The following is a 17,612-nucleotide window of genomic DNA, read 5'->3' as shown; positions in this document are numbered from 1 at the left end:
AAAAGTAACATGTGAATTGATGTACATGCATTGTTATTGTATGTGCCTAAATATTTTTTTGGTTAAAATGCCCCTTTAAATTTGTATTATAATTAATATCGTTTCAGGGTAAACAGTTGGTTATTGGTCAGTTGATTACTATTCAATCACTTACTGTCTCCCGTGTGGTTGTTTTTCAGACTATGCTTACAAGTAACTCCATTACCTCAGGCTGCCACAGGGAAGTCAACCAACTTCAAGAACCTGTCTGTCAGCACGGAAAATACTCTTTCACAAATGAAACAATGTCAGACGTATCAGGAGGACAGAATGAAGTCTCTTAAGGTTTCATACAAAGAGCATGAGGGGCTTATTGTGGATGGTTTGCGTGTGAATATAGTATCGTATTTACGCGAATGTGAAACCAGCACAGTTAATACAACACATGAACATATGCAATACCCAATCAGTGAAATGCGTGAGGAAATCAAATATTTATTAGCAGATTTTGAGAAAAGCACTATTAAGGAGAAGAAAGAAGATCTAAACCTGAAACAAGCTCCTCTCAAGGTTGTGAGAAACAGCTGCATTAGACTTCACTATGAATTGTTCCATCTCCATGTAGCCATACCGAAAGTACTGGGTAAAGAACTCTCTTTTATTGCCAGTACAAAATGTCTGGAAAATATACAACAGTCTAATATATTTATAAAAGAGAACTTTCCAAACCATGTTTTCACTGTGAATGGGAAGTCTGTGCACAATGTAAAAATGCCAAGTGAATCATACAAATGCTGGATCACAGCAGTATGTGCTCTCCAAAATGGACAGGTCCTGGTTTCAGACATGGACAATTATAAAGTCAAGCTTCTGAACCAACAGTACCGTGTGGTGAGCCACTTGGATTTCAGGGATAGGCCATTGGACATGTGTCTTATCACACCCACTGAGGTTGCAGTGGCTATGTCGAATAAAGAGGTCCAGTTTATCACAGTAAGCCAGAGCCAGCTTGCCAAAGGCAGGAAGCTTAAGTTACAACATTATTGTAAAGGTATTGCCCACAACCAGGGTGACCTATATATCTGCTCTGATACTGCTCTGTACAAGTTCACATTGAGTGGCGAACTGGTCTGCAGACTTTATGAAGATTCATCAGCTGATTTAACAGGTAAGAATCATGGTGGATTCATTCTAATAACATGTGTGGTATGTACAGAGATTTTCTAGCCATTTTAAGAAAAAGAGTCTCGTCAAATTGATATTTTTAAAATTGATAAAATGGCACATTGGGGAATTTCGTTATCGACTAAATGGACCGATTTTTTCTTAACAACAAATATTCGGTCTTTTCGAAACTAAGGGCAAACAAGAGTTGTCTCGCATTCAGGTAGGTATCGGGTAACAAGTAAACGAACCAAACGAAAACAAGTTATCATATGCTTCTCAGATCTCTGAAATCGTAATATTTACTGTTCATTTCAATTTACGTATACAGTTATTTCTTTATTGATTGATATACTTATATACTAGTTTGTGTACATTAGTATTTTAATGCTGTATTGCCATATAACTTTGCAACCAAAAGCTCTTCATCAGTAAAAGTTAAGCACCACTGATAATTAAGCTTTCTGCTTTTAAAACTGTGCCTGTTGCATTATTCAATTGATTCCAAACATTTATTACGTTCCTGTCAAGTATTTCATTGATTCATTCACCTCAGTAATGTGGGTTTATTTTAAATATTGATTGATATTCTTCTGTCACTGTCACACTTGACTATCAGTTTCTGAAAGAAAAAATGTTTTAACAGCAATTTCATACCAGTTAACTTAGTACATTATTTTCTTGATTTTACGATAAATACTTTATGATGTTTTTTAACTGATTTTTTGGTTTAAATATCTTCTTGATAATACTGTGTGAGAGTGTTGTGATTGGTCATAGTTCAGTGTTGTGTTGTTTATTTTGAATGTCCACTGACAAAATTAATTGACCGGGTTCTTTTTCGAATACAGCACTCCTTCTAGCACTCTCTTATGCTACGGTTCATTACATTCACCTCTGTCGTGGGCTCACGGACTACTTTCTACCGCACTTGACTTTAGTCACATGATCATAGTCGCATATTCAAAATGGCCCCGCCCATCGGCTTTGCTTTATCTGATAGTATTTGAAGTTTATAACTGCAGGGCGCGTGCTATTCAATTTTATTCCATGCACATATTTAACTAAATGAACATATTGCAATATTAACAATGAGTCAAAGCTGTATATCTGTATTAGAAAATAATATAAAATTATACAGAAGCATCAATAAGTATTTGCTGCTTTGACAAGATTTTGAGTGAATGAGAAATATTGAATATAAATATTGACCAAAGTAAACAGTCTGTTAATGTTTTACCAATGCAATGCCAGTTTGGTACACATAGACCCTGAAGATGTTTACTCAAACTAATTCTATGGTAAAATACACATCTTAAAATAAATTGCAGGCCAACATCAGTACAGTTGTTTTGTTATTGTTGTTTTAACAATATACATTTCATTGTCCCATGCTTATCCTGAAAGGGGACAACTGGAAGCATCTATCATACACTTACAAGTTCATTCAGGAATATGTTTACAAATACAAAATTATATAAGAGAAATATGACAATCTCTCAAAGAAGAATAGTATCAAAACTTTACAGAATCAAATTATGCTGCTATAACATAAATTCAATTCTTTAATGATCTTTTAACTAAATAATAAATTGCAATACTTGTAATACTCATGCCTTTTCCCCGGCTCTTTAAGCACCTTAGTGCCTGAATCTTTAATTTATTACTTTATCTCACCAATTTGTGTTGCTTTAATTCTTCAATATCATGAAAGACATTAAAGATTCATCAGGTTTTTAAAGGCTGATTAGTTTACTTATATTTGTTCAATTATTGCACTTTCTTAAGTACAGTACCATTTGGTTAAGTGCCTAACATTAAATAAATTCAAAGGAGTAACCCAGTACACTGTAAATCACATATTTTCTCCTGTGCAAATTTCTGGAGAAAGACCTGCATTGCTGATACAGTAGTGGATGTCCTTGTTTTGTTCAATGTCAATATCATTATTCAGGATATTCAGAAGGTTCAGCAATGCATCAAAGGACACACATTTAAACAAACATGATTACATATAAAAGGATTTTTTAGGTATTCTTCTCAAGTGTAGAGGATGAGTTTAATAATAGAAAGCAATACGAGAAAAAGGGACGGTGGGTTGTAAATTTGAATGTCCTTAATTAATACTTTTTATGCCCCTGGATCGAAGGATGGGGGGTATATTGTTGTTGGCCTGTCTGTCTTTCTGTCTTTCTGTCTATCATTCTGTCCCAAAACTTTAACCTTACAGTAAAGTTTTGCAACAACTTTTGAAAGATTGAACATAGCAACTTGATATTTGGCATGTATGTGTATCTCATGGAGCTGCACATTTTGAGTGGTGAAAGGTCAAGGTCATCCTTCAAGGTCAAAGGTAAAAAATGACAAACTTTTATAAAGTAAAGTTTTGCATTAACTTTTGAAATATTGAACATAGCAACTTGATATTTGGCATGCACATGTATCTCATTGAGCTGCACATTTTGAGTGGTAAAATGTCAAGGTCAAGGTCATCTTTCAAGGTCAAAGGTCAAAAATTTAAAACTTTACATAGTAAAGTTTTGCAATAACTTTTGAAATATTGAACATAGCAACTTGGTATTCGGCATGCATGTGTATCTCATGGAGCTGCACATTTTGAGTGGTGAAAGGTCAAGTACATCCTTCAAAGTCAAATGTCAAAAATTTTAAACTTTAATATAGTTAAGTTTTGAAATACCTTTTGAAATATTAAACAAAGCAACTTGATATTTGGCATGCATGTGTATCTCATAAAGCTGCACATTTTGAGTGGTGAAAGGTCAAGGTCATCCTTCAAGGTCAAAGGTAAAAAATTTAAAACTTTATGATTGTTAAGTTTTGTAATAACTTTTGAAATATTGAACATAGCAACTTCATATTTGGCATGCATGTGTATCTCATGGAGCTGCACATTTTGAGTGATGAAAGGTCAAGGTCATCCTTCAAGGTCAAAAGTCAAAAAATTAAAACTTTTTCACTATTGAAGATAGCAACTTGATATATGGCATGCATGTGTATCTCATGGAGCTGCACATTTTGAGTGATGAAAGGTCAAGGTCATCCTTCAAGGTCAAATGTCAAATTTATGGCGTCTGTCCATCTGAAAACTTTTCCATTGGTCATAACTTTTTAAATATTGAAGATAGCAACTTGATATTTGGCATGCATGTGTATCTCATGGAGCTGAACATTTTGAGTGGTGAAAGGTGAAGGTGAAGGTCATTCTTCAAGGTCAAATGTCAAATATATGGCGTCTGTCCATCCGAAAACTTTAACATCAGTCATAACTTTTTTAATATTGAAGATAACATTGATATTTGCATGCATGTGTATCTCATAAAGCTGCACATTTTGAGTAGTGGAAGTTCAAGGTAAAGGTCATCCTTCATGGTAAAAAAAACAAAAAAAAATTCAAAGGGGCATTCTAATGAAGCTTCACATTTTGAGTGGTGGAGGTTCAAGGTCAAGGTCATCCTTCAAGGTCAAGGTCATCCTTCAAGGTCAAACAAAAATTCAAAGCTGCGTTATCATGAAGCTGCACATTTTGAGTGGTGGAAGTACAAGGCCAAGGTCATCCTTCAAGGTCAAGGTCATCCTTCAAGGTCAAATGTCAATTTTTTTTATTCAAAGCAGCGTTGTCATGAAGCTGCACATTTTGAGTGGTGGAAGTTAAAGGTCAAGGTCATCCTTCAAGGTCAAAGGTAAAAATTATTATTTTTTAATTCAAAGCAGTGCACTAGGGGACATTGTGTTTCTGATGAAAACATCTCTTGTTTCTTTCATACACTTGCATACTTTTCCATAAATAATAAATGATTAATATAAAAAGGAAAACACAACTTGACTTTTAATGTTTAATCCCTCATGTTCAGCTTTATTTATTTTTCAACATACAGTACCATACCAATAGCATATTTTTGAGTCTCTTTTCAATCTAAACAACAATAAATATACATGCACATGCAAGCACTTCAAGATAAAAATATTCTTGCATTAAAATTTGATCTAACCAATTTATCTATATAAATGCTATTCATAATCATGAATTCTATTATTATAAATGGGTACATAATATTGCACTGATAAATGTAAACATTGATTGGAGTGAAGTTTATTCATTAAACAATAAGTACAATTAACTTATTAAGATAATAAATGTTTATGGTATTTTTGTTTAAAAAATATATCATTTATATTGTGAATAATTTGTATATGGGGCCTATTGTACCACACGCTGTTTCAGAATATGCTTGGAATTATAAAACTTTAAACAAATTTCATGATACATGTACATTACATTAAGAATGGTTCTAAATGTAATCTTAGTCATGTATCAAAATTAAAGATAGCACATATATCCTAGTAAACCTGGTTAAAGGAAAGTTTTAGAAAATTTGACCTCTTTCAATTAATGGGTTGACTGGAAAGTATTCTCTCTTGAAAAGCAAGGGCAGGAATTAAGAATTCTGCATTGTAAGCATTTCATTTATCATAATTTATTATATCTGTAAGTGGCAATAAGACCTAGAACTGCAGTTTATACATTTATAGTTTTAAGCATTGTGACAAAGAAACAATCATCTACTATTCTACATGTACATGTAGGTTACGGTAGTCAATTTACTCAGAACTTGATATAAATGTCCAATAGTATGATCGCACAATGGTGGCAGTTCCAAATTAGCAGGTTACCGGTGACCATAAATAGTGATCAAGAAATTAACTACATGTTTATTAATTGTACACATGTAAACAGCATAATCCTAGACACTGGCCCTGATAGCCAGGGGTAAAAGATTCGAGTTCGGGATTGGCTGTACAATTGTCCCATCCTGCAACATTTGGTGCCCAATGTGGGACCATGGCACAATCCATTCTCAACAAAACCTGTTCATGGTTTGAATGGATCCGGTTTACAATGATCCCCATTACTTGAATTCTTGAAAAAATTCCAGCTTGGCAGAAGAGAATGTTAGTGCACGAACTTAGTGATTGTCACTAAACAAAAGATGTTTTTTGGCATTTCATTAGCTCAATCAGAAAAGCAAGGGGTCCCTGGTTAAAATCCCGAACTGGCTGCACCATTTTCTCATCCTGTGCCATCAAAACATAAAATACCATAGTATATTTACAATGCCCAGTATGTAATATGCTTGAGCATTAATTATGTGTATAACTTTTACCACAGGAGTTTGAAATTCTATACATGAAGCTAATCTTGTGGAAAATAATAAAAATAGACCCCTGTATAGTAAGTCTATATACAATATTAGTATATAGGGGTCTAGTTTTTATTATTTAGCCATTAGATTATTAGCTTCATGGAGAGAATTTCAAACTCCTGTGATTTTTACTGAAAAGCATTAAAAGCAAAATATTGAACAAGCACAGAAGTAACATTTCTAAAGTAATTAATAGTGCTTGGTAAGTATTAAAGGGGCCTTTTCACAGATTTTGGCATGTTTTGAAGTTTGTCAATTAAAGCTTTATATTGATAAATGTAAACATATGGGATCTAAAAAGCTCCAGTAAAAAAATAGAACAATATAAAAAGGGAAAAAAAAGTAGCCCGCAGCAGGGCTCGAACCAGTGACCCCAGAGTCCTGGAGTAAAAAATAAAATGGTGTAAACTTTTGCACATATTATTTTGTTCCTCTCTTATTCACAGTATAAGTTCAAATGAAAATTTCTATGGAATGTGTTGACTGTATTATTTTAAGGAGAAACAGCAACATGTTTTGGATATATAATAAACAGAGAGAGCTATATAAATGTGAAGATAATAATAACCCTTGGAACAAATACATAGAGCCAATTGAGCACATTTTATCAACAGAGCCTGAGGTGTGATAAATTTACTAGCATTCCTTGCAGAACAAATCCTGCAGTATGAAAACATTATGTACAGTTGATAGAACATCATATTTTAGCTAAATAATAACTCATTTTTGAAAAATACATTAAGATGTATTTCTGATTTACAAAGCTGATCAAATAATTAAGAAATAAATTCCATTTGCATTTTCATGACATTTTGAAAGTCAAAACTTTGGTTTCGTCTGTAGAAATTCAATTAAATGAACTGATCCAAACTGACGTTACTTGGTCAAAAAGTACTGGAAAAATGGTTAAAATGTTGATATAAAAATAGTTATACAGTTTAAAATATGAAAAACATGTTTTGTTTTAAGTTAATGAAGAATAATAAGCATGTTAATTTGCTAAGAAAAATAATTACAACTTTCTTGTGACTTTGACGGACATACAGACATCCGGACCCAATCTAATTTTCTTCAGAAGCTGTGTTGAATACTTTTTTTCTAAATAAAGAATATATATGGGTGGGTGGAGAATGGGATTATTGATGCAAGTACCTGTGGTTCAGTCCTCATGTTCATTATAAAGAAACGTGAAGTAGTACTTCTTGGACATTTTCGGGATGTTGATTTTTATCTATAAAAATATTACAGGATCTTCATTTTAATAAATGCGCACATTTATTAAACCTACCCAAATCGTTTAAACACACCGAAAGTAATTGATGGTGACACCTCTGCAAAAACTCTAATTATTATGCCCCCCTTCAAAGAAGAGGGGGTATATTGCTTTGCACATGTCGGTCTGTCTGTCAATCGGTCCGTCCACAAGGTGGTTTCCGGATGATAACTCAAGAACGCTTGGGCCTAGGATCATGAAACTTAATAGGTAAATTGATCATGATTCGCAGATGACCCCTTTTGATTATGAGGTCACTAGGTCAAAGGTCACGGTGACCCGAAATAGTAAAATGGTTTCCGGATGATATTACTCAAGAATGCTAAGGCCTAGGATCATGAAACGTGATAGGTAGATTGATCATGACTTGCAGATGACCCCTTTTGATTTTTAGGTCACTAGATCAAAGGTCAAGGTCACAGTGACCCGAAATAGTAAAATGGTTTCCGGATGTTCACTCAAGAACGCTTATGCCTAGGATCATGAAACTTTGTAGGTAGATTGATAATAGCTGGCAGATGAACCCTATTGATTTTCAGGTCACTAGGTCAAAGGTCACGGTGACCCGAAATAGTAAAATGGTTTCCGGATGATAACTCAAGAACGCTCATGCCTAGGATCATGAAACTTCATAGGTACATTGATCATGACTCGCAAATGACCCCTATTGATTTTCAGGTCACAAGGTTAAAGGTCAAGGTCACAGTGACCCGAAATAGTAAAATGGTTTTCGGATGATAACTCAAGAACACTTATGCCTAGGATCATGAAACTTGATAGGTTGATTGATCATGACTTGCATTTGACCCCTATTGATTTTCAGGTCACTATATCAAAGGTCAAGATCACGATGACCTGAAATAGTTAAATGGTTTCAGGATAATAACTCAAGGACGCTAATGGCTACGATCATGAAACTTCATAGGTACATTGATCATGACTGGCAGATGACCCCTATTGATTTTAAGGTCACTAGGTCAAAGGTCAAGGTCACAGTGACAAAAAACATATTCACACAATGGCTGTCACTACAACGGAGAGCCCATATGGGGGGGGCATGCATGTTTTACAAACAGCCCTTGTTTTTAATTTCGTATCACATAATATGGGCATGATATCAACAATGGTGTTCTAAAGATTAACTTTTCTAATTGAAATTGTTTCGCTCCGTTTTTAATTAATTTGATTTTAAAATATGCTACATTTGTCTCGTTGTTGTTAATGTCCGTCATTTCGGAAATGCAATATGAAAATCATTTGTTAAATACTCACCGATTGGCTAATAGCATGTGGTATTGGCTGCAATAGCCAATAAAAATCGCTGACGCTTTACAAGTCGACTTGGCACAACAAAACAGCCCGTATTATAAACAAATTTTGAACAACACTTTGGCAATCTCTGCAATTTTTTTTTTCTAGTTTTGTATAAAATACCAGGTCAGCGAGTGAAATGTAAATAAACAAAACGAAAGTTACTTTTATTTTTATTGTTATTTGTCGAAAAATAGGGTCGGGCGCTCCCGTAAAACAAATAATAAAAAAATGCTGGCCTAAGAAGCACGTAGTATATATATATATATATGAGGTAGAGCAATAACCAAGACCAGCCTTGCCAAATAAGCAACACAAAGCAAAAGATAAAGCAAAATGATAAGCAACTAACAGTAATAAATAATAACTGAGAGATTTACGCTAATCTAAACCGTAAGCCTACAAATTAATGAAGACAATTAAAAACATAAAATAAGCATGGCAAAGAGGTTAATAAGCACATGGTAGTATACAAATATATGACAGAGCAATAATAAAGACCAGCCTAGCCAAATAAGCAGAACAAAACAAAACAAAAACATTGATCATTATCTTCATACAATGATACACTATTAATTATCAAAAATAATTATTATCTATCTATCCAAATTGCAAACTTACGATATGTTCCCATAATTAGCTATTTCATTTGGTTACACATTTAACATAAACATACACGAAACTTTCAATGTGTTTGTAGATTAACACTTGCGGCCTTTGTTTACATTTTAGCGGAGTGATGCTATCTGCGTAAATGGGCATGAAAATTGTTCTCATAATTGTTATTTAATATCTCGATAAATTAACAACATATGCAGTTTTTAAAGGTAATTACTTAAAATATTATGCTTGGTGTCCTAAATATTTCCATGAAAGAGCGTAAAATTACTTCGATGTGTTTCGCCAAGATTTCTGGAATTGAGCCCGCTGCAGAGATGTTGTATGTTGAGGCACGAACGACATCTTTGTTAGGAGAATGTCTTTCTAGATCATATGTTTTGTGCCTCCCAAAAAGAGTTAACTTATTGAGTAAATGCCTTATTCGTCTGCTTGCTTTAAGATTCTGATTTCATTTCCAGTCGGTTAATATTAATGTTTTTTACTGATAATGATTTAATCACGTGAAATTAAATTGCTTGGATTATGAATATTTTCGATGAGTGTCTCCTTAGTTTTTGTTCTTCATATATATAGTAAAACCATCAATAGAGATACAATTAAAATTAGGAATAAATGTGGTAAAAGTAGAAAATTCTAAAAATGAGCAATATCTATGTATCCCATAATTTTTAGAAATGCCTGCAAAATTATGTAATTAGATATATGCTCATTTATCATGAACCAAAAAAGTTTCCAACAGTTTTTTTACAGATACCTGAAGTGTTTCACTTTGACATCAAAGAAATACACTTATAAATGTATATGGGCACAGTAACAATAAAAACTATTTTCATATTATTCTTCAAGTCTTTGTTGGTTCATTATATAAACACATGGCCAATTGTTTAGTTTTAATCAATTGGGAAATAAATATGGACTGTTGTGATACATATATCAATCTATACTTATATGGCCTGTGATATATGTGATTTGAAAGTATATGTTACTGTCATATGTGACTGTATAAAAGCACTCAAAGAACAACAATACAATGAAAAGATACAACTCATTCAAAATTAATAAATGTTTTATTTATCAATACAGTACTTGCAATGAAGAGGTTGGCGTTGGTTAAGTTTTGCGTTTAGGTCCACTTTTCGCAGAAAGTATCAATGCTATTGCATTCAAACTTGGTACACTTACTAGCTATCATGAGAGGACTGGGCAGGCAAAGTTAGATAACTCTGGCGTGCATTTTGACAGAATTATGTGCCCTTTTTATACTTAGAAAATTGAAAATTTTGGTTAAGTTTTGCGTTTAGGTCCACTTTTCTCAGAAAGTATCAATGCTATTGCATTCAAACTTGGTACACTTACTTTCTATCATGAGGGGACTGGGCAGGCAAAGTAAGATAACTCTGGCGTGCATTTTGACAGAATTATGTGCCCTTTTTATACTTAGAAAATTGAAAATTTTATTTAAGTTTTATGTTTAGGTCCATTTTATTCCTTAAGTATCAAAGCTATTGCTTTCATACTTGCAACACTAACTATCATAAGGGGACTGTGCAGGCAAAGTAATGTAACTCTGACTGGCATTTTGACAGAATTATGTGCCCTTTTTATACGTAGAAAATTGAAAATTTGTTTAAGTTTTGTGTTTAGGTCCACTTTATTCCTACAGTATCAAAGCTATTGCTTTCATACTTGCAACACTTATTAACTATCATAAGGGGACTGTGCAGGCAAAGTTATGTAACTCTGACTGGCATTTGGACGGAATTATGGGCCCTTTATACTTAGAAAATTGAAAATTTGGTTAAGTTTTGTGTTTTGGTCCACTTTACCCCTAAAGTATCAAAGATATTGCTTTCATACTTGGAACACTCGCAAACTATCATAAGGGTACAGTAAAAGGACAAGTTGCATAACTCTAGTTGTCTGGTTGTCCACACCCTCACACTATACAACCCTCTTCACTCCACCCATCCCTCCTTTGTGATTGAAAATGAGAGTCCCTTCACCTGTAAAAAGAAAATAGATGAGCGGTCTGCACCCGCAAGGCGGTGCTCTTGTTTCATTTTGTTGCATCACAATTCAAATAATTTGTTTATTATGTCTATGAAACTCATCAACAGGTCAACTTTTTTTACGCCCTTCTCAATCTTAACAGTTTTCAGTGTTTCAGAACATAATTCGTAGGCACCAAATTCAATCAATGTCAAAAACAAAGAATTAAAAATAACGAAAGTTGGCAAGCCAGTATAAAACATGATTTTATCGTCTGAGGCATTAACATATTTGATGGTTATTTCTGATTTTTAGCTCCATTGGCCAAAAGCCAGCGGGGCTTATATCATGGTCATGTGTCCGCTGTGTGTCCATCCGTGCGCTAACTTTTCCTTTAAACATCTTATTCTCCTAAACTACTGGTCCAATTCTTATGAAATTTTTTAGAAATGTTCCTGGGGTAAACCTCTTTCAAATTTGTTCAAATTATGCCCCTGGGGTAAAATTTGACCCTGCCACAGGGGTCACAAAATAAAAAAAATCTTATATAAGGCCTATTTTGTAAAAACTTTCAAAATCTTCTCATCCATAATTATTGGGCATAGGGCTATCACATTCAGTATGTAGAGACATCTAATAGTCCTCTACCAAATTTGTTCAAATTATGCCCCTGGGGACAAATTTGACCCGTCCCCAGGGGTCACAACATTGAACATATGCTTATATAGGGTCTACTTTGTGAAAACTTTACAAATCTTCTCGTCAATAACCATTGGGCCATAATAGGGCTACCAAATTCAGTATGTAGTGGCATCTTATAGTACTCTACCAAGTTTGTTCAAATTATGCCCCTGGGATCAAGTTTGACCCTGCTCCGAGGGTCACAAAATTGAACATATGCTTATATAAGGCCTATTGTGGGATTTTTTAAAAATCTTATTGTCCATAACCGTATGGCATAGGGCTACCAAATTTGGTATGTAGTGACATGTAATAGTTCTCTTCTTAGTTTGTTCAATATGCCCCTGGGGTCAAATTTAAAACTGCCCCGGGGGTCACAAAATTGAATATATGCTTATCAAGGGCTTGTCAATAACCATTGGGCCTAGGGCTACCAAATTTGGTATGTAGTGACATCTTATAGTCCTCTACCAAGTTTGTTTATATTATGCCCCTCAGGTCAAATTTGACCCTGCCCTGGGGGTCACAAAATTGAACATACGCTTATATGGAGCCTATTTTGTGAAAACTTTAAAAATCTTCTTGTCCATAAACATCGGGCATAGGGCTATCAAATTTGGTATGTAGTGACATCTTATAGTTGTCTACCAACTTTGTTCCAATTGTATCCCTTGGGTCAAATTTGACCGTGCCCTGGGGTCACAACATTGAACATATGCTTATATAAGGTCTTTTTTGTGAAAACTTAAAAAAATCTTCTTGTCCATAACCATCCGATCTAGGGCTGTCAAATTTGGTATGTTACAGTGACATCTAATAGTCCTCTACCAAATCTGTTCAAATTTTTATCCCTGGGGTCAAATTTGATCCTGCACCAGGGGTTACAAATTTGAACAAATGCTTATATAATGCCTATTTTGTGAAAACTTAAAAAAAAAATTTGTCCATAATCATTAGGCCTAGGGCTACACAATTTGGTATGTAGTGACATTGTATAGTCCTCTATTTAGATTGTTGAAATTATGCCCCAGGGGTCAAATTTGATCCTGCCATGGGGGCCACAAAATCGATTATATGCTTATATAGTGCCTATTTTGTGAACACTTTAAAAATCTTCTTGTCCTTTAGCCACAATGCTGTGGCACTTCTACCCTTATGTGAATATATTAGTGTTCAAAGGTTCGTTTAAGTTGCGTTGTGTAATTTTTTGTTTTGACTTAAATGTTCCAGGTTCGTTTAACTACTCATCAGTTTGCGAAAGAAAGCAACAAGTCTTTATAGCATATATAGTCTTTTATTCTTGTTTAAAATGTTTGTATATGTTGTATTGTAAATGCATATTATTCTTATTTGTATTGTAAATGTATGTAATTCTTATTAAGAAATTGAACAAGATCAAAACAAGAAACAAACAAGATAATCCAACACAAATATAATCCGTCCAGAAAGTAAATGTCCGTCTCTCCTGCACTTACTGTAAAGCCGTAAAATTATAATGTTTACTGTGCGAGTTGCTATCAATAATGGCTCGATGTGTTTTAAAAATACCCCTCTTTTATACTAATGCTTATATAAATGCTTATATAACCAGTCATGTTCCAGAAAACGTGATCTCAGCAAGTAAACAAAACTTTCTATCACCCTGTCAAATTGGAGTATTTTTTCCTAACCCCAGTAAACAAGCAGTTTGTGACTGTTTTAACATCGGTCTGACCGCCATATAACCAAGGCTTAAGAGCATCCCTACATGTATGATAGTTTGAATTGAGTTCAGTCAGCTTACTAGGACAAAAGTGTTACAAGGCATAGGTCTACCAAATTTGGTATGTAGTGACATCTAATATTTCTTTACCAAGGTTGTTCAAATTATGCCCCTAGGGTCAAATTTGACCCTGCGCGGGGTCACAAAACTGAACATACACTAATGGGGCCTTTTTTGTGAAAACTTTAAAAATCTTCTTGTCCATAACCATTGGGCCTAGGGCTACCAAATTTGGTATGTATAGACATTTAATAAACTTCTACCACATTTGTTCAAATAATGCCTCTGGGTCAACTTTGACCCTGCACCTGGGGATCACAAATTTGAATAAACGCTTATAAAGCGCCTATTGTGTGAAATCTTTAAAAAAAAAATCTTGTCAAAAACCATTCGGACTATTGCTACCAAATTTAGTATGCAGTAACATCATTTTTATAGTCCTCTTATACCAAGTTTGTTCAAATTATGCCCTTTGGGTCAAATTTGACCCGCGGGTCACAAAATTGAACATTATATACGCTCATATCTTGCTTATTTTTTGAAAACTTTTAAAATATTCTTGTCCTAAACTCTAGGACTTAGGGCTACCACATTTTGTATGTAGTGAGATATAGTAGTCCTCTACAAAGTTTGCTCAAATTATGCCCCTGAGGTTAAATTTGACCCAGCCCAGGGGGTCACAAAAGTGTACATGTGCTTAAATAGGGCCTATATTTAAGTATTTGCACATACCAAGAATATTTGTATCAGCCTTTTCTTCAGCAGTGGAGTAATACATAGCTATCATGGTCCTCTTGCTTGTTATTTGTGGTGATTTCATGCTCGTCAGGAGATGCCTGTCCACCGACACTTCCAGAGCTGCCATCACCGACTGGTGTCATCAGCATGTGACCTGGCATAAATGAAATGCATGAATCTTATATATATTTATTTATTTATTTAGATATTGAATCGTTTAATAATCTTGTTGTGGCATTGTAGATATGGTGCCTGCCTAGCCATTGGGAGGCCACAGGTATGATCCCTACTTGGGGAGGGTTCTCATGATCTTTACAAAAACACTATGTACTGGTTCTTCCCAGGAAACAGACTTGAGAGTATCTCAATAAGCCTGGATGCTAAAATGAATAAGTTTATTATTATACATACATTAATCTTAATGTTAATTTGAATGGTTTTCAATAAAGTTAATATTAATTTCCTAGTCCTACCACATAAAGTATGTTATGTTTTGTTCTCACAAAAACAATTCACGTCCATATTAAAAAAGTGTTTGTTAATCTTAAGAATCTTTGAACTAGAGGCATGTTGAGTTAAAATTATATCTACATAAATATATACATAAACAAGCTTTCGCAGCCGAGCGTTGGCACCTGTTATGCTGTGCTCTTGTTTTAAATCCATACAATCACAAATTGGAAAAATTTTATCGACTTAATGAACCGAATTGGGATTTATTTTTTTAATCAACAAAAATTGACTCATATGGCCTTTATCTTGTTTTTTTTTAATCATATAAATTATAGTTATATACTTTGTGAGATGAAAATAAAATAACAGTCGGATGTCATAGCAGAAAACCTGCTGATGTATTATAAAATATTTGTTCTATAATTCATATGTGCCCTTTGAATACTACAGTGCATTGTAGCCAAAACAAGATTCAGAAATATTGATTTATAAACATGAGTAATGAAATATTTTGACTGTCACTACATGACATGTCTATAAATAGAAACTGAGTTCCTGGAAGTGAGACACTTTCTGACCCTGTCTTAATTTTGTGGTTTTTAAATGATTGTACATGTACAATATCTTTGATAAATTGAATAATTTCATAACACCATAACAAAGGTACTCTTGTGGTTGTATTCTTTTATGAAGTGTTCAAATGTATGTATTAATTTCATTGCAATTATAGTAGTAGATCTATGTTCATTTAAACATTTTGCTGTTGAAATTGGTTTGGTAACTAACTATCTAGAAAAGTGTCGATAACTGCTGTTTTAAATATTATTTTTTTTTGTTATAAACACTTGAAAAACACAAATAACGTTGTAACACGGCACATGTATGAATTATGTCTGCTTTGGTCGATTTCACTAATTTCAGTACATAGTTATCACATGTATACATGTGTGGGAAATCTATTCATGCTGCACATAGTAACATGGTATAAACATGTTGATTAAACTGCGCAATTGTTTCTGTATGTGTAATTGTTTCCATCTGTGTAATTGTTTTGCTTCAATTCATATCTTACTCACCAGTCGCATGTCAACATGTCAAAGGTTATCACAATAGCTCTGCTACTGAAGTTTATTGTCACGCTTAACTATTGAATCATTGAAATGTATGCATATATTTGAGATGTGTAAAGGCCTCTTTATAGCAACATATGCGTAATACAATATCACTGCAGTCTGTTTAATAAGATTATTTAGCATTTACAGTAATTCAATATCTTGATGTTACTCTGTTTTGCAGTATACAAGTGTGCTGTGAGTCCCACAGGAGACAGGCTGTACATCACCAGCGACTGGGACAAGCTTCTCACCCTGGCCAGGGATGGCACACTCCTGGCTACATACACAGACCCAGCACTATATGTCCCATATGGTCTACATGTGACCCCTGCAGGCCAGGTGCTGGTCTGTGGAAACTGGTCCTACACTGTACTACAGGTGGGCTGGGAGGGAGAGAGTAAGCTGGCTACGCTGGCTACTGAGGAGGATGGAGTGAGGTACCCATGGTCAGTCTGCTACAGCAGCACCACATCATCCATCATTGTGGGACAGCAGTGGGACGACACCATCCTGGTGTTCAGAGTGGAATAGTGTGTACATGTATGTATTAGCTGTTGTAATTAGTGATTAGTATTTCAATGACAATGTGTTGTTTAGCATACGAACATAGTGTGTGATGTTACAATACAACATTAAGTGGGTAGTTAAAGATACAAATGATTTATGTACACATATTGTTATCTGATTACACAATGTGAGGGTTTTTGTTGGAACATAAGATGTAATGCATATTATGTTATGTTGTCATTACGTTTGTGTCATTATGGTCCTAACATTTAGTTCTTGTAAACTGTGCATGAAAAAAACAAAGCATTTCAACAGAAAAATTAATATTTCTACATAGATGCACATGTACATAGCAACTGAGGCTATTTTTAGACTTTCATTTCTATAAACACCATGCCATGTAAGAAATGTATATGGATGAATACTTTTTTTATAAAATATGAAATTGTTTAAGTAATCTTTGGAGGAGCATATATTGATATTGTACGCAATGTTTACAGAAATGTAACACTTGATGTGAGATTTATTAATTTGCCATGTTTTATGCTGTTGAAAATTTGTTATTGATTTTCATTACATTTATATAAACGTGTGTGTGTTAATTACATTTTTTATAAATTTGTTTGATTCCTAAATATACATACAAGAAATACATCAAGCTATTCTGCTGCTACAGTGGCTGCTGAGTCAGAACAAGGATGCTGAGGATGTGGTGGACAAGAATGACATGACTACGCAGAAGGTAACATAGACCCGTTGTCAGACCTTTTCTTTGTCATTTTGGGGAAAAATGCCAT

General features: G+C 34.2%; 1 protein-coding gene across 5 annotated transcripts in view; it reads left to right on the top strand.

Annotated features, from left to right (window-relative positions):
- Nucleotides 1–17,612, top strand: part of LOC127868247 (uncharacterized) — a 235,629-nt gene that overhangs the window by 211,662 nt on the left and 6,355 nt on the right. For 3 of the 5 annotated variants that reach the window (XM_052409879.1, XM_052409877.1, XM_052409875.1), the window contains exons 2-4: nt 180–1,147; nt 16,490–16,848; nt 17,492–17,557. In XM_052409879.1, the coding sequence (XP_052265839.1) occupies nt 180–1,147; nt 16,490–16,839 (1,318 nt within the window). In that variant the 3' untranslated portion in view covers nt 16,840–16,848; nt 17,492–17,557. The remainder of the gene's footprint in view (nt 1–179; nt 1,148–16,489; nt 16,849–17,491; nt 17,558–17,612) is intronic. The other 2 variants (XM_052409878.1, XM_052409876.1) reach the window with 2 other exon arrangements.

Source organism: Dreissena polymorpha, chromosome 2 (assembly GCF_020536995.1).
Source record: "Dreissena polymorpha isolate Duluth1 chromosome 2, UMN_Dpol_1.0, whole genome shotgun sequence".
NCBI classification, from domain to species: Eukaryota; Metazoa; Mollusca; class Bivalvia; order Myida; family Dreissenidae; genus Dreissena; species Dreissena polymorpha.
This window is presented reverse-complemented; position numbering and strand designations above follow the sequence as displayed.